Source organism: Amblyomma mixtum, chromosome 6, assembly GCF_055824585.1.
Source record: "Amblyomma mixtum isolate Tamu chromosome 6, ASM5582458v1, whole genome shotgun sequence".
Taxonomy (NCBI): Eukaryota; Metazoa; Arthropoda; class Arachnida; order Ixodida; family Ixodidae; genus Amblyomma; species Amblyomma mixtum.
Genome location: NC_143017.1, coordinates 44,131,122 through 44,152,593, shown reverse-complemented (window position 1 = coordinate 44,152,593; position 21,472 = coordinate 44,131,122). Strand labels below are relative to the sequence as shown.

The window sequence follows — 21,472 nt, the reverse complement described above, 5'->3', positions numbered from 1 at the left end:
AACATTGGAGCTACCACCGTCTAACAACAGAGTCCACTTTCTGGATGTCACAAAATTCGGCGCATATTCCGAAAACTGGCGCAGTGCGTAAGCAATCTAGCCAGCACGCGCCGTTAGTACAGTGGAAAAAGAAACACCCGGAGAGCGCCTAACCTTGGGTGTGTTGCTGCCCCTCCACTTCGCTAGCCGGCGCGGCGCGAAACTAAACGTGCGCGTGTGCCGTCAAAGGATCGAAAAAATTTGAGTAAATTCTGCTTATTTCCGACGGAGAGGGCGTTGCCTTGAGCGTGCTGAGTGATGCCTTCTCCCCTTCGCTAGCGCGATGGTGACGGCGCATCGTAAGAAGGAACTGGAAGGTTCTGGAAGCTGGTCTCCGCACATAACGAGGCCCTAACCACCGAAGTGGTAAAGCGTCGTGTCTTGTAGATAATTCATCTCGTTCGGAGTTATGTGGTATGGCAACCCGGAAAACGCGGCGCGCTCCATTTTTCTCGTGCGGGGGCTCGCGCGTCGGCTGCAACGCGGCCGTTCGCAGCGCGTCGTGTTTTTCGCTCGCGAAAAATGCTCCATGCGGTTCCGGCTTAAGGGTGTCTGTGAGTGCACATGTAAGTGCGCGAAAAGTTGACGTCCGCGTCCGCGTCCGCGACAGGATGTTTGGTGCTTTGTAAGCTCAGAGAACGGAGAGAGTTGGAAGGAGTTTACAAAGCGGTCGCAAATGAATGTGTATACCAGCAGAGTGATATTTTTTATATGATATATTTTGAGCGAAACTAGAACATTATGGTTTTCGGGGAGTATCAGTAAGTCTCCTGAAATCTTATCTAACAAACAGGCAGCAATCCGTCGTAATAAATGAGTACTGTTCTACTCCGGAATTCCTGAAAGCCGGTGTTCCACATGGCAGTCTCTTAGGACCTTTGTTATTCAATTTATATATAAATGATATTGTAAACCTCACAGACCGTGCTTCCTTCATTATCTATGCAGACGACAAGAGCGTGTTTATAATGTCTGACAGCCTTCATGATATTCATGATGCAGCCAATACCACTCTTGAGAAGTTACACCATTGGAGCCAAGCAAACTCACTGTATATTAATACGAAAAGACTAAGGCAACCCTTTATACTGTGGCCCAAAAACACATAAGTTGCAGATTTGACCTCTATATCGGGTCAGACAAGATTGCACTTGTACCAGAGACTAAGGTGCTAGGTGTCATACTTAATGAACATTTGGTATGGAACTCGCATGTTAACTTTGTCCTTGCTAATTTGGCGAAAGTAGTTGGAGTACTGTGTAACTGCCGTCATGTCTTACCTGCAAGGCTTAAACTTCAGATATATAATTGCCGTTTTTTCATCCCAAATAGACTACGGTTCTTTAGTTTGGAGTATAACATCACAGGCAAATATTAATAGAATCCGCATATTATAGAAAAAAGCCCTCCGGCAAGTTGCGAGAGTTTCTTGGGACGCACCATCAATGCCTCTTTTTGCAGTGTACAACGTTATACCGTTCATTAAATTGTATAGCTACCGATTGATAACGCGATATAAGACATGCCTGCAATTCAATAATAAGGCATATCTATCACTGTTTAATCTGAAACAGCCCCCTGACGTGCAATATTCTCTTCGGAACCAAGAACCATGGTTGGTTCTGTTTTCTAGGACGAGTCAGGGGTGGAGCAGCATTGGAACTCGTATAAGCACGCTTCTAAATGAGTTAATCTCAAAAGACATAAATGTATACAGCATGACACAGGCCGAACTTAAGGCGTATCTGCTAAATTTTGCATTAATGTGTCTGCAACCGATCACTCCTCAAGGTCAAAGCAACTAAATCTTTTTAGCAGTTCTTTTGTGCACCTAATTTCGTTTTGATTGTGGTAATTATGTCATGTTGTTTCAGTCCTTCGCGATGCTTTTTGCTGCACTGTACGCCAGCAATTTGTAAGAGCGCAGGGGCCCTGTCAAACTGTCTTCTGACAAGCTTTTTGTCCTGTGCCCTGCATTTCTTTGTATGGAGTGCAAAAATAAACATTTGATTTGATTTGATTTGATTTGATTTGATTTGATTATGATCTAGGTGCCGCACTGAAGCGGTTAGTGAGGTTCATCGAGTGAAGGTATACTTTGCCTCTAAGAGTTCGGTCCCCAAATATGAGCTTGAAGGAGGTGGTTGAGGTTGGAATCAAGATGGGGATGTCCGGAAGTTATCAAGTTCGGCACGCGCCTGTAGTGCGGTGGCACTAGTATGACAGGAATAGATAAACCTGACAGCACGATTTGGCAATGCTTCTAAATTGTGAATAATGTATGCTTGATCCGGGTCCTAAATCTCTGATGCGTACTCGATATTAGGCTGCATTAAGGTAATGCATGCTAGTTTTCTGAAATGCGAAGAAGGTTGTTAAAGGTTACCATCTAAAAGAAGAAAAGAGTGGCTAGGAGCAGCCATAATTACGTTGATGCTGTAATTCTATGTTAATTTAGACTGAAGATGATGTCCGAGATATTTGTATGTAGTAGAAAGTTAAACCGGGCTATTAAGGAGAGTGTAAGCTGTCGGGATGCGGTATGACATGTGATTGAAAGAGTAGTTTCGTTTTTGAGGCATTTAGAGTCAATTACGAAGTTGAACAGTAGTGTTAATCGAATTCAGACCAGCTTGAAAAGTTGACTGACCTCTGAAATTAGAGGAAGTTCAGGTGAAGTAATCCTAATATTAATCTGCTACCTGTACTCTGTAACGTGCACATGATAGAAAATTATGCCTCGGGTAAGGACGACGAAGATCCGTGAGGTTGCTCGCGCAGCTCGTTCAAGGAGAGCGGACGTCGCCCAAGCAGCGGTCGGCCCGTTGTCCTGCACCGCAGCTGCCCCGGACCCTGTGAACCCCGACCGGCAGAGACGATGGCCGCTCCAGACCCCGTGGCCGCGGCGAGGAGGCCCTCCATGGCTCCTTCAGTGGCGGCGGCGGCGGCGGCGGTCGTGCCCACCGGCGCTGCGCCCGTGGTGCCGGCCTTTGTGCCTCGGGCGCAGGACTACGAAGACGATGAGGACGAGGTGGAGGACATCATGAGACCGAAGGGTGCGCAGATGCAGCAGGTGAGCCGACGCGTGCTTGTCTGTGCTTCAGCTGTGCACAGCTTATGAACACCCCATTGGCAGGTGGCTGTTTCTAATACAGCCACCGATAGGGATTGGGCGACACATGTTGCTCTCCCCTAGCAACCTCTGGCGCAACTGGCGCGACGCTGCTCCGAACTTGACCGGACTTAACCGAGCTCACCCGGGTAAGCTCGGGTTAGAGCGCAGCTGAAGCGGTTGCTAGGCAACGGCGACTCAAGGTCGTTTGGTAGCCGCACCGCCACGAGCAAACGCAACGAGCCGAGCTGGGCTCCAGTAGTGTTGCTTTCGCAAAAAAATGGTCTCGAGACTTGTAGAGTTAAGGCGTAAGCCTTACTTGCCTCATTTATGAAAACGCGTCTGTGTGTGTGTGTGTGTGTGTGTACGTGCGTGCGTGCGTGCGTGCGTGCGTGTGTGCGTGTGTGTGTGTGGGTGTGTGTGTGTGTGTGTATGTGTACGTGCGTTCGAGCGCGTTAACACTCAGTGGTACTCATAAAAGATGGCATCCTCATGCAACCTGGCACGTGGTGGTTAAATTAATGATTGGTCGTGCAAGGTTCCTCGGGACAACCTGGATCACAGAAGCCCCACTGATATGGCAGCATCTGCCACCGCAGGGCAGTGGTGCATCGCTTAACCGCTGCACCACTGCGCCAGGAGTGGTATGTGGACTCCCGGGGATCTATCAGTATTAGTTAAAGAAAGACAAGTTCTGCATATATGGGCATTAACCTGTTAGCTACCGCGTGATACCCTCAAGGCAAAGCGCGGGCCGCGATACGGCGGCGACTGCTTTCAGTGTTAGAGCGCAGATCAGAAGGAGTGCGGCGGCGTCCCGGCAGCGGCTACGCAGAGCCATGGAGAGACAGAATCGCCAGCTGCGTGGCATCGGGTTGCATCACGCCGCAGTGGAAGGCGACTGTGTTCACAAAGAGAGCGCGCGGGCGCATTCTCTCACGCAAGCAGTCTTATGTGTATGGCAGACTTTTTAAAGGCTTTATTGCCTTGTTATAGATTTGCCCTTCGTGTGTTCATAGTCTGAAGAACGTCTATAAATAAAAGGCCGCTAAAGGTGTGGCGTAAATCTATAGATTGTCTACAAACTTTCTATAGGAATTGTGGTGCCTATACGCTAGTCTATAGGATTTTAAGGCGAAAACCTTTAATGCCTCATCGTTGTCGACAGAAGGTTGTCAGCAGAGGTGGCACGCTTTTCGGTTGGTCGAAATGGTTATGACGTCAGAGTGCGCGGATTCGAAGTAATGGCGTCACCCACGGATGCCTGACGCCCCCTTTTGAAGCACACGACAACTAATAAAATAGTTGTCGTCCGCTCCGACAGGGGGCGTAAGGCGTGCGTGGGCGGCCACATTACATACCTCATTACTGCGAACAGAGCCATGGATACAACCGAACTCATCGAAGCAGAGAGAGCGAGTCGAGCTAAAGAAACAGTGAAAGCCGGCAATCAAAGTGTGTAGTTGTGATGTGTAGTCAAAGTGTGTAGGCAAATAAAACACTAGTACAGCACAAACAGCCTCGCAGTCAATGCCAAACAACGCGCCAGGAAAGGCTTTAGCCTTGCAGCACTTTTGCGAGCCAAAGTGCCCCCTGAATTTTTTTACGCAAATTTTACAGATTTTATTGACAAATTTCAAAGAACAGTCTATAAACTGTCTAAAGAAATTTTTGTAAGAGTGCGTACTGTGCCAGGCGCAGAAGCAACGCAGCTTTAAAAAAGAGACAGCTGGCAGCATGCTGCGGGACTGCTCTGGAAACATTTCCTCTATCTTGGTGCTGCACTTGCACGCTTGAAGCCCGGAGAAGATTGCTCTTTCCTCGCTGGCACATGTAGGCCGAAAATCGGGGCTCTAAGTTTGAATCTATTTCGCGGAGCCGGGGTCGATATCTGTGAGGCGCCACAGTATACTCAAAGAGAGGAGAGTGCGCCAAGTATGATAGTGCCAGAGACATTCGCTTAAGTGGAATCGAGGTGAGCTTGGCAACGAAAATGATGCAGAAGAGACTTAAAGACAGGGAAGAAATTCACTGCAATACACGTCACCTGTTCTTCGTACTTTACCTTTAACGGTTTCCTTATTGCCGTGAGAGGACTCAATATGGGATGCGAAAGGGAGGGAGCTGAAGCACGTCATTATAGAATAGTTGCGAGTGACAGCCCCTTCTAATGGAAGCTGCGGTTGTCTGCAGACAGCGGGGCGCACTCTCGTGACATTAAACTTGGTCGAGGCCTGAGCGATTATTTCCTGAAGATTTGCTCAGCACAGCGATGCAAAAGGAACTGAGTGAATTTTTTGCTCCATTTCAAAAGAAATGCCGATCGGTCCTGCATGGTAATGATTCTAGCAGAGTCCTTTTTCTATGAGGTGTTTGTTTCAGCCGAAGGTGTTCATGATGACAGAAATATAAATTTAAAGTCTGCACTGTATTTCTGAATAACTATTTATTAGATTGTCAAGCTGCAGCCTAAAGTGACACGCAGCTCAGCTCGCAGAAACAGGTGTTTTGTGGTGATTTGTAAAAATTATTTAGTATTTTTTCAAAGCTACCTCGATCACTCGTAATATCACCATTTGTACTCGCGAAATATTAGTGGGCGCCGCCTGATGGCGGCGCCCATCTTACACTCTTCCTTCCATCTCACAGCACTTACACTCTAAAACCTTCGCCCCATTTCGCTAACTTCATGCCCCGGGAAGCTCCTTGAGCATGTTCTGTTAGCGAGATCACAAGTCACATGGCGGACAACTTATACCCGCATAGCATGGTGGGATTTCGCTCCCATTTATCCGCGCAGGATGCCTTGCTGTCACTCCTACACGACACTTTTGATCCGCTTCTTCCAGGTCACACCAAGGCAGTCTTAGCTTTCGATCTTTCCAAAGCTTTTATCGCATTGAACATCAGGCGATCATGACTGCCTCATCCCGATTGAATGTGGGTTTGCGCACGTACGCCTACATTCAAGCATTCCTCACTGACCTTAGGGCTGCGATACACTTCGGCCCTCTGTCATCCCCCTCCTACACGCTTCAGAGTATTGGCACCTCTCGATACTCCTTCCTCTGCTCCTTCCTTTTTAACATCACCCTTATCCCCCCCGCCCGAATATTGGCAACTAATCGCCACCTGAAGCACACTATTTATGGAGACGATATACCCTGTGGACCACCCACGGCAGTGACGGTGGCATAGAGAGCACCTGACAGGAAGCAGCCACCCTCACCCAAAATTACGCACGTACCACCGGACTGGGTTGCTCCCCAGACAAGTCCGAACTTCTCCTCATCCGGCCTAGGAACCGCCGCTCCCCCATTGCCATTAAACTGAATGGTGACCCAATACCTGAGGTTGACAGCCTGCGTGTATTGGGCCTGCACATCCAGGACGACAGTAAAAACACCACCATCCTCAAGAAACTCAGACAGGTTGTAGGTGCTATATCGTGCCTCATCCGCAGGATTTCGGGACATCATAGAGGCATGAAGGAGCGGTACCTATGTCACCTCATTCATGCCTTTATCCTCAGCCATGTGCTGTACACTAACCTATACCTACAACTATCGAACACGACATAAACGCTTTGGATGCCTTGATTCACAAGGAATTCAAGGTAGTACTTCATCTACCCTTCAACACACCCACAGAGAGATTACTAGCCTGGGCCTCCACAGCACGATCGGGGAACTGGTGGAGGCCCACTGGAGGCCCACCGACTGGCGCAATACATCAGGCTGACACAAACCTCCACAGGCCGGTATATCCTGGACTCCGTCGGAAGTAGAATACCCGCCAACGACGCAACTCCTCGCCATCCCACGACTCCTTCACCGGGAGCTCCTCATCAAGCCGCTTCCAAGGAATATGCAGCCGTCCCACCATGATCAGCGCCGCTGAGCCCATGCGAAGGCACTCCATCGAGCGTACGGCTCCCAGCCGGACGCCGTATGGGTGGAAGCTGCCTGCACGGGTGATGAAGTGACAGAAGCTGTGGTGGGCTCCTCTTCATCCACCCTCATCACACTACCTCTTCCCCCAGACACCTCCCCAGAGGCTGCAGAGGAAGTCGCCATTGCCCTTGCTTTCACCCGCACGGAAGCCTGGTACATTTTAAGTGACTCTAAAACTGCGATTCTAACTTTGCTCGAGGCCGAGTCCGTGTGCCTGCTTTTAGCATATTGGATTCGCCCGGTGCACCAACACCCCGCCACGTGGAGGTGATAGGGGTGCCTGCGCACTCCGGGAATCGCGGAAGCGAGGCCAGCAACCCTTTAGCCCGAGGTGCTTTAACCGGGCTCAGGTGGCCTCGGATAAAGGATTCAAGAAGGAGCGAATGCACTATAATTCAGCGATGTGACGCAGGCATACAGAGCCTCACGCCAGCTCTAACCCCCGTTCCACCCCTCCCTAGAAAATAAACACGCAACACTCTGGCGCAGACTACAGACAAACACTCTCTCCTCACCCCTTAACCTAGCTCACTATCATCCCTCCTTGCCCACTCTAGCTTGCGCCCTATGTCTAGAACACTTCGCCTCTACCCTGCACATCCTTTTCTTCTGCCCTGCGGACCCTCCACCGCGGGATCTAGAGAACCTCAAGACCTGGGAGGAGTGGGAGACCCTGCTGCGCTCGGAGGACCCGGCCGAGCAGACCGGCGGCACCGGCCGGGCGGCCAGTGTTATGGATCTTAGGAACATAAAAGCTTGTGTACGGAGGGGTTGTGCGGAGAACCTGGGGCGTGCACCGAATTCCTCTTATAGTAAAGTTTTTCTCTCGCTCTCCCAAAGCAGTCGGGAGCCAGACAAGCGCAAAAATGGCATCTAAAGTATACTGCCTGCATTGTGGACCTGAAAGAAGCCAGGCTACAACTATAAGACGAAGAACTGCACGGCCGGGTCCTCCGAGCGCAGCACCGTCTCCCAGTCCTCCCAGGTCTTGAGGTTCTCTAGGTCCCGCGGGGTAGGGTCCGCCGGGCAGAGGGAAAGTATGTGGAGGGAAGAGGCGAAGGGTTCTGGGCATAGGGCGCATGCCGTAGTGGGGAAGGAGGGATGATAGAGGGCTAGGGTAAGGGGTGAGGGAGAGAGTATGTCTGTAGTCTGCGCCAGTGTTGCTTGTTTGTTATCTATGGAGCGGTGCGGCGGGGGGTAGAGCTGGCGTGTGGCTCTGTAGGCCTGCGTCAGCTCGCTGAATGAGTGCATGCGCTCCTTCGTGAATCCCCGATCCGAGGCCACCTGAGCCCGGTTTAAAGAACCTCGGGCTAAAAGGTTGGCAGCCTCGTTTCCGGGATTCCCGGAGTGCGCGGGCACCCATATCAGTTCCACTTGGCGGGGCGGGGGTGCATCGGGCGAGTCCAGTATGCCAAAAGCAGGGATATGGACTCGGCCTTGAGCAAAATTTAGTATCGCAGTTTTAGAATCACTTAAAATATAGCGGGCTTCCGTGCGGGTTCTATCAAGTGCAATGGCGGCTTCCTCTGCAGCCTCTGGGGAGGTGTCTGGAGGGAGAGGTAGTGTGAGGAGGGCGGATAAGGAGGAGTCCACCACAGCTGCTGTGGCTTCATCACCCGTGCAGGCAGCGTCCACCCATACGGCGTCCGGCTCGGGGACGTACGCTCGATGGAGTGCCTTCGCACATGCTCTGCGGTGCTGCTCATGGTGGGACGGGTGCATATTAATCGGGAGCGGCCTGATTAGGAGCTCCCGGTGAAGGAGTCGTGGGGTGGCGGTGAGGGTTGGGTGGTTGGCCGGTATTTTGATTCCTAGGGAGTCCAGGATATAGCGACCTGTGGAGGTTTGTGTGAGCCTGATGTATTGGGCCTGTCGGTGGGCCTCCACCAGTTCCCCGATCGTGTTGTGGAGGCGCAGGCCTAGTAATCTGTCTATGGGTGTGTTGAGGGGAAGATGAAGTGGTACCTTGAATTGCCTTGCGAATCAAAGCACCCAAAGCGTTTGCCATGTTTGGATAGTTGTAAATATAGGGTAGTGTACAGCACACGAGTGAGGACGAAGGCATGAATGAGGCGACATAGGTCGCGCTCCTTCATGCCTCTATGACGTCCCGAAACCCTGCGGATGAGGTGGAATATCGCGCCTATAACCTGCTCGAGTTTCTTGAGGGTGGTGCATTTTGTCTGTCTAGAGTGCGTTGAGGTGAAAGCGTTTTCCGCACCACGTTGCCTATGTAACACTGGTGACGTCACCACTGGATGATGCCACGCATAATTGATGACGAAGTAATGACAAATTAGGAATTAATGACTAATTACTGATTAATCACTCAGCTCTAATTGACTGCTAATTAATGGCGCCTATGCTTCGTATTTAGTAGTGGAACGCGACAGCGTGTTGTAGCGCTGCCAGGGAGTCCACGGAACACCACCACCCGTTCGGCGCGATGCCTTGCCCTTTGAACGCAACGCTTTTTGAGGAAAGGAAATGGCGCTGTAATTCTCAGTCATCTCGGTGGACACCTTAACCGCACCGTACAGGAAGGGAGGAAGTGGCAGTGAAAGAAGAAAGAGGGGCCGTAATGAAGAAACTGAAAATTGTATTTGAGGAAAGGAAATTACGCAGTAACTGTCTCACATATCTCGGTGGACACCCGTCAAAACGCGGACAACGGACACACTTGTCGACACGGCTGCCAACACGGCTGTCGACACGGCTGCCGACACAGACGCAGACACGGCTGCCGACACGGACGCGGACACGGCTGCCGACAAGGATTGCTAACGACAGCATGAGGTATTAAAGGTTTTCGCCTTAAAATTCAGGGGGGCTCATTGTTTACCTAAAGTGCGGTGAGGCTAAAGCCTTATGTTCAGTGTTGCTGCTTGTGTCACTGATGTGTGGTTTTTGCAACGCTGCCAGGGAGTCCATAGAACGCCATCGCCCATTCGGCTGTACGCCTTGCTAGACGGTAAATTGGTTTTTGAGGAAAGGAAATGTATCTCTCGCGCATATCTCGGTGGACACCTGAACCTCGCTGTAAAGGAAGGGAGGAAGATGGGAGTGAACGAAGACGCCGTATCAGCTAGACGCGCATTTGTTCATTCCAAACCATCGAGTTGGCATTGCGGACTGGTTGGCGTGCTCGTCTCGCACTCCGGCGACCCTGGTTCGATCCCCCAACTCGGCCAATTTCCTACTCGGTTTAATTTATTTATGTGGTCTGACTAGAAAGGTCAATTACGCTAATTTGTCATTACCATTGTTCTAATATCATCAATCACGTCCTGTCATTCACTTGTCAAGTGATGGAACTGTCTAGAATATTCGACACAATGTCTATGAAACATCTAGAAACATCTAACTATTAACGATGGTTAATGATAGTTAAGCGTGACTTAATTTCTTGATACTAGTTAATATGTGGTTAGGGATAGTTAACGTGACCTTAACTAGTACACTGATTAATTAGTGCTAAGGTAGAGGCTCAGTGAAGAGCCCCACGTGCCACTTCTTAACTACTACTAATTACCAAAAATTTCCGCTGTCATGTTCGATTGGCTATTGATTGGCATATGCCCATATAAGGCATGCATCCGAAAGGCGGACACATTTGCTAACATGGTAACAACAGCACAGAGATTGAAGGCTTTCGCCAATAATACATGATTCCTAGTGCATGAGGCCCTCCAGTACAGGACCAGACTGTTAACAAACGGCGAACATTGGCTATTGATTGGCATATGCCCATATAAGGCATGTATCCGAAAGGCGGACACATTTGCTAACATGGTAACAACAGCACAGATATTGAAGGCTTTCGCCAATAATACCTTCCTAGTGCATGAGGCCCTCCAGTACAGGACCAGACTGTTAACAAACGGCGAACAGATCCAGCCTTTTCGGGAACGTACCTGCTTGCTGTCAATTAAAGCGCAAATAGTTCCGCTGGTTTAGCCCACGATCGCTGAAATTTTTTTGCTTGGTAATAAGTTCTTGCTAGTCGAGAAAGAAAGCTGGCGCTGCTTTTAAACATTCCGTAAGTCTTTTAGTGGAACATCTAAAAGGGTTGTCATACCATTTAAATAAAGAAAATAATCTCTTTCACTTAAACACAGTTTAAAATTATGAGGTAGGAGCAGCTGACATTGTCCAATGCTCAGAAAGAAGACATACCAGCCGGCGTGCAAACCGCCACATCCTAGGAATTACCGACCTCGGTAGCTATGCCTTAGGCATGCCCGCTGCGATCTGTGGAACATTTAAAAAAATTTTCGTACAACTTAGACAATTTTTCCAGACTACAGGGACGCGACATGGCGGTTCAAGCAAGCGGACGCGCGTCGCATCGGTTCCGCACATTTTGACCAAATTCGACCGGACCGAATCATTCTCGCCACCGAATTTTCTTCGGAACGGAAAGATATCAAGTGCTGGATCCCCAGGATACCAATTTCAAGCGGTAGGACCAGTTTTCGGCTTTTTACCGGACTTGAAAGTTATAAAGCGGGCGCCGGCCCGCTAACCCTAACGGGCCACCCAGCTCGGCATCGTGAGAGCATGGGCCGCTAACCTTGTCGACGACGCCGACGCCTAGCATCGACGCCGTTTCAACGACAGACCATACGGCGGGACCCAGCCAAGACAACGATGTGCCACTACAATCACCAAACGTCCTTCTCAACGAATTCCAAGAGATGGATGAAGACGCCTTCGGAGACGCTGACTTGGGAAGTGAGGACAAGATCCCGTCCGACTCCTCGTCGAAGCCAGCCGGGTACAACAACGATGCCAGCTGGGAGCTTGCACAATCCAAGCGCCAGAAAAACTTCAAAGGCGAAAAGAACGCAAAGGCACGGGAACCGGCCCGGCCGCCAAACCTCAAGATGGAAAATTACAGGGTGATGCGACCGGCTGCAACAAGAATGGATCAAGGGAGCAGAGCAGGCCTAGGCGAAGAATGACGCCGCTCCCCAGAAGCGACTACAAGATCATTATTCGACCTAAGAAAGGACTCATGGTGAAGTCCCTCACCACCCACCAAGTAGCGCGCGCCATTGTCATGGCGTGCGGGCAGCAATGCAAGGACGAGGACCTACTTGTAAGGCTTCGCACCGGATCCAATAACATTATCGTTAGCACCCCGCACGAGCAAACGGCTCAGCTAGTGCGGCACATTACCCGTCTCAAATTCGACGGAGACTTATGATGTAAACGCTTACGTGGCAGCACCGGAAGACGTCCTGCGCGGCGTGATCCACGGTGTAGACCCAGGTACCCCTCCTGAAGAACTCAAAGCACACTTACGAGTCAGAACTCAAGGAGTGGCCATACTTCAGGCAAGGATGCTGGGAAAATCCAAGACGGCAGTGCTCACGTTCGACGGCCCAATCTTGCCGATATTCGTCGTATATTACGGAGGAGAAGTACCATGTTATCAGTACCGCCCCACTAGGCAAGTGTGTTACGTCTGCTTCCAGCAAGGACACCGCTCCGACGTGTGCCCCACACCGAACATTATTGTGTGCGGACTGTGCGGAGTTTCAAACCCGCCCGACGACCACGAGTGCGCGCCCAAGTGCATAATCTGTGGCGAGGCACACCGGACCGGATCCAAGGAGTGCCGAGAGAGATTGAAAAAAGCGAGGCCAAAACCCACAGGAGGAAGAGGACGGAGCGACCAATGCGGGCACCCACCTAAGCGATGGCTCAGCTCAGAGGAGGGAGAGACATCGAGGTCAAACTCCTTCCCGCCTCTACCACCAGCCGGCCCACAGGAGGGGGAGAAGCAAGAGAAAAAGAAAAAGAAGAGGCTTTCCCAGACAAGCGGCGGCAAGGTGAGCTGGGCTTCTACCACTGCTTCGCACTCGGTAGGAAAGGGTAGTGACATAAACAACACAAACAACAAAGACAGTCGCGTCACAGAACCGAAGGACGCGAACAGCGATGCGCTCAGACGTAGGAGATTTCAACGCCATGGACAGGAGTTGGGGATACCAGAAACAAGACATCAAGGGAAGAACATTAGTGGAAGTAGCGGAATACTTTGGCTGCAGTCTAATCACAGATCCTGCGACCCCCACGAGAATCGGGAATAGCGTGAGCACGGACACATGCCCGAATCTCACCTTCGTAAGGAAGAGCAGGGAGTCACAGTGGGAAAACATGACGGATAATCTAGGCAGCGATCACTTTATGCTCCGGACACGAATAGCATTCGACACCATAAGACGCCAGATTGGACAGGCGAAAATCACTGACTGGAACGCGTTTCGCGGTGCTTGCAACAAATCTGAAGGCGGTATCCAATCACTGGAGGAATGGAGCGGCATGCTGAGATAAACGCGACAACGAAGCACAAAAAGTCTAAGGAGAACAACAGCAACGCCCGAAGTACACGGCCACCTCCTCAGACTATGGGAAGCGAGACGCAGTCTCACCAAAAGATGGCGGAAGCAAAAACTCAACAGGAAACTAAAACTAAAGATAGCAGAAATTACGGCAAAGGCGGAAGAATACGCGATGCAACTCGCGAAACAAAATTGGGAACAACTCAGCGACTCACTTAGGGGAACTCTAGGCATGGCCAGGACCTGGAATCTCTTAAGAGCACTAATTGATCCGACAAAAATAAAATCAGAAAACAATAAAGCCATCCGCAGGTTCATCCACTCCTTCGAGGGATCAGACGTCGCCCTACTGGAGAAGGCACGAGAAAAATGTTTCGGCGATCACAACCCCCCGCGATACCAAGGAACGTATCGAGGAGCCGAAAACGAGAAACTCGACCACCGCATAACTGTGCAAGAGGTTTACGCGGCCATAAGAAACACCACCAGAAACACGGCAGCCGGAGCGGACAGAATCGACAACGCCCTAATCCGCAACCTGAGCGACGACCTCATACAAGAGCTCGTCACCTTTCTTAACAAACATTGGGAGGCGGAGACAGTTCCCGAAGATTGGAAACACGCCGAAGTAATAATGATACCTAAACCTGGTAAAAAGCTACAAATTGAAAACCTCAGGCCCATATCACTCACGTCGTGCCTTGGCAAGCTTTACGAACGGGTTGTAACTTTAAGACTGCAAAATTACACCGAAGACAACGACTGTGTACCACATACCATGTTTGGCTTCAGAGCGAAGCTCTCGACGCAGGACGTTCTCCTCCAAATATAAAAAGATGTCCTGCGAAACGTACCTCGGACGGGAGAAAATGTCATAATGACCCTGGACATCAAGGGTGCATTCGATAACGTCAGCCACGAAGCGATCCCTACGGGCCTAGACAACCTGGATTCCGGACGCAGAATCCACGGCTTCGTCAAAGCCATCCTGTCAGATAGAACTGCCACTATCGGCATAGGATACCTTCGATGGGACAAAATTCGCACTCCAAACAAGGGAACACCCCAAGGGTCAGTTATCTCACCCCTACTCTTCAACATAGCTATGATAGGCCTAGCTCGAAAACTAGAGAACATCGAAGGCATCAGGCATGCATTGTATGCTGATGATATAACAGTCTGGACAAACACGGGCTGTCTCGGAGAGAAGGAAGAAAGGCTACAGCAAGCGGCCTCTTGAGTAGAGCAATACCTCGCAGCAAGAGGACTCGCATGCTCGACCGAGAAATCGGAACTGCTGAGAGTCTGGAGAGGCAAGCAAAACCGGACCGTCCCAACCAACGAGGACCTAAAACTCAACGTCTACCTAGAAGGGACGCCCATACCCAAAAAGACAACAATAAGAATTTTGGGCATGTGGGTTCAATCCATCCAGCGCAGTACTCACACTTTTACCCTACTGAAAGCAACAACGCTTCAAGTCGCACGCATGATCACCCGAATCCCCAACAAGCGACATGGTATGCGTGAAGAGGACACACTAAAACTAGTCAGAAGCCTAGTAGTTAGTCGAATCACGTACAGCCTACCCTACCAGTGCCTCAACAAAAATGAAATACAACAAGCGGATGCCCTGCTACGCAAAGCCTATAAGACAGCGCTCCGACTACCATGCAACACGTTTACAGAAAAACTCATGGCCCTAGGATTACATAACACTTTTGAGGAGCTACGAGAGGCGCGGCTTGAGTCGCAAAAACTCAGGCTGTTGCAAACAACGACAGGAAGAGCTCTCCTGCAGAGGCTCGGATACCGCGAGCAGATGCGAGAAATGTCGAGGACGGCAACGATCCCCGACGAGCTTCGCAAGACCTTCAAGGTAGCGCCAATACCAAAAAACATGGATCCCAACCTCCATCGAGGCAGAAGAGAAGCGAGGGCCGAATTCATCGACAAAACATACGCTCCTCAAGCCACGACCGTGTATACAGACGCGTCTTGGAGAGGAGGAGATACCAAAATCGCTGTAGCGGCGGTGGTCGATTCGTCTTTACGCGAAATGACCAGCGCGTCTCTCCGAGGAAGTAGCCGTTGCTCTAGCGGTGGCGGAGGGCTATAGAACCGGGCGGTCACTAACAATACTCACGGACTCTCAAACAGCCTGCAGAAATTACATGAATGGCAGGATAGGTCGTCACGCGCTCCGAATACTCCTCGCAGCGAGCGACAGAATTAAAAACCAGGAAGAACAAAACGACAAACTCCGACACAAAATTGTGTGGGTACCGGGGCGCACGGGGTTGGCAGGGAACCGAGAGGCCGACAGGATAGCTCGAGGATACATTACTTTCCGAGCATCCGACGAGACCGCGGAACTCGCGCCAGCACCCAGGGAATACTCGGCCATGCTACAAAACTATAGAGGCAGAAGAATGCGATATCCCCCACCGCACAAATCTCTCAGCAGAGAGGAAGCTGTCACTTGGAGACAATTCCAAACAGGCTCTTTCCCAAACCTACATATACTAAACAAAATGCACCCTACTATATACACGAACAAATGTCCCTGGTGCGACGAAAAACCTACTCTATACCACATCACATGGGCCTGCCAAAACATAGACGTGGTCCCCAAAATACAAAACCCGAGTGCGGAGCAGCGGGAGACTCTGCTGTCCAGCGACCGCTGTGAAGACCAACAAGGTCTGGTACAGCGAGCACAACGGGCGGCAGTGGACAGCGGAGCCCTGGACTGAGGGCAACCGACCACTGATTAGAGGCGGACAACTTTGACAGAGGAGGCTCCTGGGGATAGAACCAAGACCCCTCTGAAGATACCCCCCAAACCGCAGGAAAAACCATTAGTGTAAATAAAGTTTTCCCTTCCATACAACTTAAATAAGGAAAATAGTCCCTTTCACTTAAAGATAGTTTAAAAAAATCAGGGGGGGGGGGGGGCACTTTGTTGACCTAAGGTGTGGTGAGGCAAAAGCGCAGTGTTGCTGCTTGTGTCACTGATGTGTGGTTAAGATGTTAAGCTTTGCCTCTGAGTGGAACGCGACAGCGTCTTGCAACGCTGCCACAGAGTCCACAGAAGCCATCGCCCACGGCAACAAAACAGGTGTATACTACGTGGACGCCTCCGGCCCTCACCACGGGGGATAGTACACGGCCGCGGTAGTTCACAACAGCAACAAAGTTACCGGCCTAACTTTCAGAGCCCGCAGTGCAACACAAGCAGAAGAGGTCGCGATTGCTCTCGCGGCCTCACATTCCAATTCAAAATACATAATCACCGACTCGCGAGGGGCCTGTCGGAACGTCGAACAAGGCAGCACTCCCTTCCTAGCCTATAGAATATACCAAAATTGCATACGGGATACGGACCCCGCACACCGTTACCTCATATGGGCCCCTGCTCATCAGGGGTTGGCAGGAAACGAGGCAGCAGACGCAGCCGCCCGCGCGCTCTCTCACCGGGCTGTTTTCTCCTCCCCGTCCGATCAGGAACCCGATTTTAATCCGGTCTATACATTCAAAGATATTACAACATATTATCAAAATTGTCATCGCCTTTACCCTAGCCCATGTAAAGGCCTGAAGAAGGCGGATGAGCGGCTCCTTCTCCGCCTTCTCACCAATACATTGCTGTGCCCGGCAGCGCTAAAACATTTTGACCCCTCCTTTAGCGGCAGCTGCCCACACTGTAGTGCAGTGTCTTCTGACACTTATCACATGGTGTGGGCCTGCCCCTCCAACCCCGCTATTCCCCCTATCTCCAACCCAACCCGGGAGGACTGGGAGGCGACCCTGCTCGGCTGCCACGACTTACAGGCCCAACAAGCCTTAGTCGGGCGCGCCCGGGCGGCGGCAACCGCCACTGCGGTCCCATACTAGGGTCCTCCACCTAGTGTTTGTCAGGATCGGTCCCTTTCGGGCTGATCGAAACATACCTCCTGCTCATTCGTAATAAATGTTTTCACCACCACCACCACCCACGAATTGCTCGACGGGAAATTGGTTTTCGAGGAAAGGAAATGTATCTCGGATATCTCGGTGGACACCTGAACCTCGCTGTAAAGGAAGGGAGGATGGTAATGAAGAGCATTTATTTAGTAATTTACAGAGAGGTGCTCGGGGAGAGGCCCCTATAATGGGTCTCCCCCTTACAATACTAGGCGGAGTCCCTCATTTCCGGATCCCGTTGGTCGAGACCGCTACACAAGTCCGCCGAACCAGGGCCTGTTGGAACGATAATTCCTAGCAGCTGAGCAGGGCCGCCTCCCAGTCCTCTCGGGTAGAGGAAGGGGGGATTGAGGGGAGAGAAGGATTTTTTCTGCATGCCCAAACCATGTGGAAGGTGTCGGCCACCTCCCCACAGAATGAGCAGCGGCCGTCAAAAGAAGGATTAAAGTGCTTGAGAACCGCCGGCGTCGTATTAGCTAGAGGCGCCTTTGTTCATTCCAAACCATCGAGCTGGCGTGGCGGAGTGGTAAGCGTGCTGCTCTCGCACTCCGGAGGCCCTGATTAGATTCCCCAACTCGACCAATTTCCTACTAGGTTTTATTTATATGCTTCTGGGTTCTTTCGCTCACGGCCAACGCCGCCGGCGACGACTTCGGCTTTTGTGCGATGCGGGGCCCTTAACGCTCTCGCGTTAGTATTCCTAGGGTGGTCAGACGCTCCGTCGAGGTGGTTGTACGAAGGTTGAGGGCCGTATGTTAACATCCCCTTTATGATGGTGTCAAATTGCTTTTCCTTGCCCTCTGTTAGCGAGTGAAAGCGTAGTCCCTATGCGATTCGTCTAAGTACCAGTGCTTGTGTGGGTGACACGGAGGTCGCTCTGTATCCGAAGACCAAGAATGCGCGATCAGGTTAACTTCCCTGATGGCTTGACGCTCGATCATGAGGTTGATGTAATCTGGAGAGACGTATCTAGGCCCATGTACTCCTATGACATCCGATTTCCCCGGGGCGCAGTGGAGGCCGCTTTGAGAGGCGAAGTCCTCGACGATTCGGGCTGCTGATTGTAGGGTGGTTTCTTTTTGGCCGAGGGGAACCCTTTGTGGCCCGTACAGTTATATCATCAACGTATATGGTAAAACCTACATTTGGAACTGACTTTAATGCGACGGTTGAATTTTGATGGAGGCGAAATCCTAGAGGCCCGTGTACTGTGCGGTGTCAGTGCACGTTAATGATCCCCTGTTGGTGAAGGTTTCCGGAGCCCTTCACTGAGGAGCACCTCATTGTCTGAGCCTCTTTGGAATGTTTTACCCCCATAAACCTGAAGCACTCACCCACCGCGGCGGTGCGGTATAGTAGTGCTTTCGAAAAAAGAGAAAAAAAACCTAGTGGAAATAACAGACAATTTCTGGTTGAGGGACATGAAAAATGTGGTGTACAAAATATGCTTGACATTCAGAAAAAAAATATAAGATGAAGGTGGAAAAAACAAACATCGCTGAAACTGTACACTTTACACGAAGTAGGCAGAGAGCCAACTGTATTGCCGTGTTCACTTTTAGGTTACAGAAATGTACTGCATAAATCAATGATTTATCAGTGAAATCTATGGCATCGCAGTCGGACACTTCATTCAGGATAAGTGTCAATGAGCAGAATTTTAAGTTTAGTTTCCCGTAATTTGTGCGGAATATATCAACTTTCTGTTTTTCCCGGGTTTCGTGTATAATATAATGAATAGTTTCTTAAGCCCGGCTAGTTTGCCTAATGAATTTCCGTGTTTATCAATTTCTGACTTGCAATACCGGGGCAACCTTTCAGAGTATAAAAGCTGTATAGGGATAATTTAAAATTTTATGAACAATTCAGCCGTGTTTAATAACAAGGGACTCTTCGAATTACTCGCATAACACATCTCTGTTTCGAGCGGGGTAGTTAGCAATGCAAGCATGTCAAAATTCATAACTGAGAATTTTATTACAGCATATGGACTGAAATAGGAACTAAGAATTAGGAATTGAGAACTAGAATGGAAGGCGGGAACTAAGATCCTTTTGGAAAGACGGCAAGAATAGAAATTGTACGGGAATTTTCTAGATAATCTCTGTCTCTTTTGCAAACATAACGGACACTCTTGCAAATTGCATGCCACACAGGAACAAGCCTGACGACAGGCAAGCATTAAATATGTGGATTAGATAACGTGCTGTCACGTCAGCGGTGTATTTAAGTGGTGTAAGTGTGCCGCGCTATGAACGACTGCAAAGCACAGCTGCAAGCCACTAAATATGCATCCATACTCCGCCACAGAACTGGTTCGTGTGCACTGTGCCGGCTGCAGTGATTCGAGTGCTTTGGTAGGGGCTTCTGTAATACTGAAGGGCAGTAGAGAAGCTATTAGGATGCTGAGATGTTGTGGAGTCTGTTGTGTTTAGGTTTTCCATACTGGACTCCTTCTGCTGCAGATGGGCGCCTCCGGCCCCAGCCTGGGCCTTATCTTCGGCGTGGCGCTGGTGGTCATCACGATCTCCGCGGTGGTCACCTTCTACGCGCTGGGCAAGGACAAGGAGAACACGTCGCCGAGCCTGCCCTCCAGCTCCCGTGCGCCGTTGCCGCCGTTCGTCCACGGCCCCGGCGGCGATAATAATAAGAGCCTCGACGCCGAAGACCCAGACGCTGGCGTAGCCGAAGATGAAGGCTTGAGCAGCGCCCAGGGAGGCGACGACGCCGCGTCGTCCGCACCAGAGATGAGCTGAGCGCCGCCCCTTCTTCGTGGGAGATGGCGCTTGGCCGTTCGAGATTTTTTTTGCATGTTACCGTCTTTTTTTTTTGCGATTGCCGTTTTATGTTCATAAATTTCGTATGCATATGTTCTGATTTGTGAATTCAGGTTTGTTTTATTTACACGTGCGGAACTCCAGCTGAGTAGCTTGAAGCAAATATGTTGTTATTGTGACTAGATTTTTGCCGTCGACGTTGATTTCTCTCAACCGCCATTGCATTGCATGTCGGCGGAACCTATAGTACAATAAACGTGTTTTCATCAGTCGGCGAAAATACTCTTGGGTCATCGGCTAATACCCGCTGCGGTGGCTCAGTGGTTAAGGCATTCGTCTACTCAGCCGAAGTCATCACCATCATCATCAGTCTGACTACGCCCAATGCAGGGCAAAGGCCTCTCCCACGTCTCTGCTATTAGCCCTCTCTTTTGCCAGTTGCTACCTTCGTATCCCTGCAAACTTCTTAATCTCATCCGCCCACCTTTCTGCCGACACCCTGCTACGCTTGACGTCTATTGGAATCCACTCTGATTAAAGAGCAACGGTTATCAGGCTTCGCTTTACATGCCCCGCCCAAGCCCATTTCTTCCTCTTGATTTCAAATAGGATGTCATTAACCCACGTTTACTCCCTTACCCACTCCGCCCGCTTCCGCTCTCTTAACGTTTCACCAATCATTTTTCTTTTCATACCTAGCTGCGTTGGCCTTGAATTAAGCTGAACCCTCTTTGTTAGCCTCCACGTTTCTGCCCCATAGTTGAGCGCCGGTAAGATACAGCTGCTGTAGATTTTTCTCTTGAGGGATATGAACCAATTGCCATTCATGATCTCAGAGAAACTGCCATATGCGCTCCACCCCATTCTTATCCTTCTTGCTATTTCCGTCTGATGATCCTGATCAGATATCACTAGCTGTATTAAGTGGACATATTCCCTTACTCCTTCCATCCCCTCGCTGCCAACTGTGAACTCTTCCCTTGCTATACTGTTGAATATTACTTATGTTTTCTGCATGGTAATTTTTAGACTCGCCGTTCTGCTCTGCTTGCCTAACTCATTAATCATGCTTTGCAGTTCATGTCCTGAGCTACTTAGCAAGACAATCATCAGCGAATCGCAGATTGCTTAAGTCTCCTCTATCAACTCTCGTAATCAATTAAGGCTATTATAGGGGTTGGTTTTATTCTCTGCATTTCTATATCACCTGATTGACATTGTGAATATGGTCTATTGCCGAGTATCCTTTACGAAAGCCTGCCTGATTATCTTGTT

At 50.2% G+C, this 21,472-nt stretch overlaps 1 protein-coding gene across 1 annotated transcript; it reads left to right on the top strand.

Annotated features, from left to right (window-relative positions):
- The first annotated feature begins 2,917 nt into the window (after positions 1-2,917).
- On the top strand, positions 2,918-20,176 carry LOC149338900 (uncharacterized). Its single transcript, XM_089550827.1, has 2 exons — positions 2,918-3,112; positions 19,886-20,176. The coding sequence occupies exons 1-2, from the start codon at positions 2,918-2,920 to the stop codon at positions 20,174-20,176; spliced, it is 486 nt and encodes a 161-aa protein (XP_089406953.1).
- Positions 20,177-21,472: the final 1,296 nt, after the last annotated feature.

Bases quoted from the DNA above. Each gene is read 5' to 3' on its own strand.
- LOC149338900 (XM_089550827.1), top strand. From the start codon at position 2,918: ATGGCCGCTCCAGACCCCGTGGCCGCGGCGAGGAGGCCCTCCATGGCT. The intron at 3,113-19,885 runs GTGAGCCGACGC...CTTCTGCTGCAG, and splicing joins AGGGTGCGCAGATGCAGCAG to ATGGGCGCCTCCGGCCCCAG.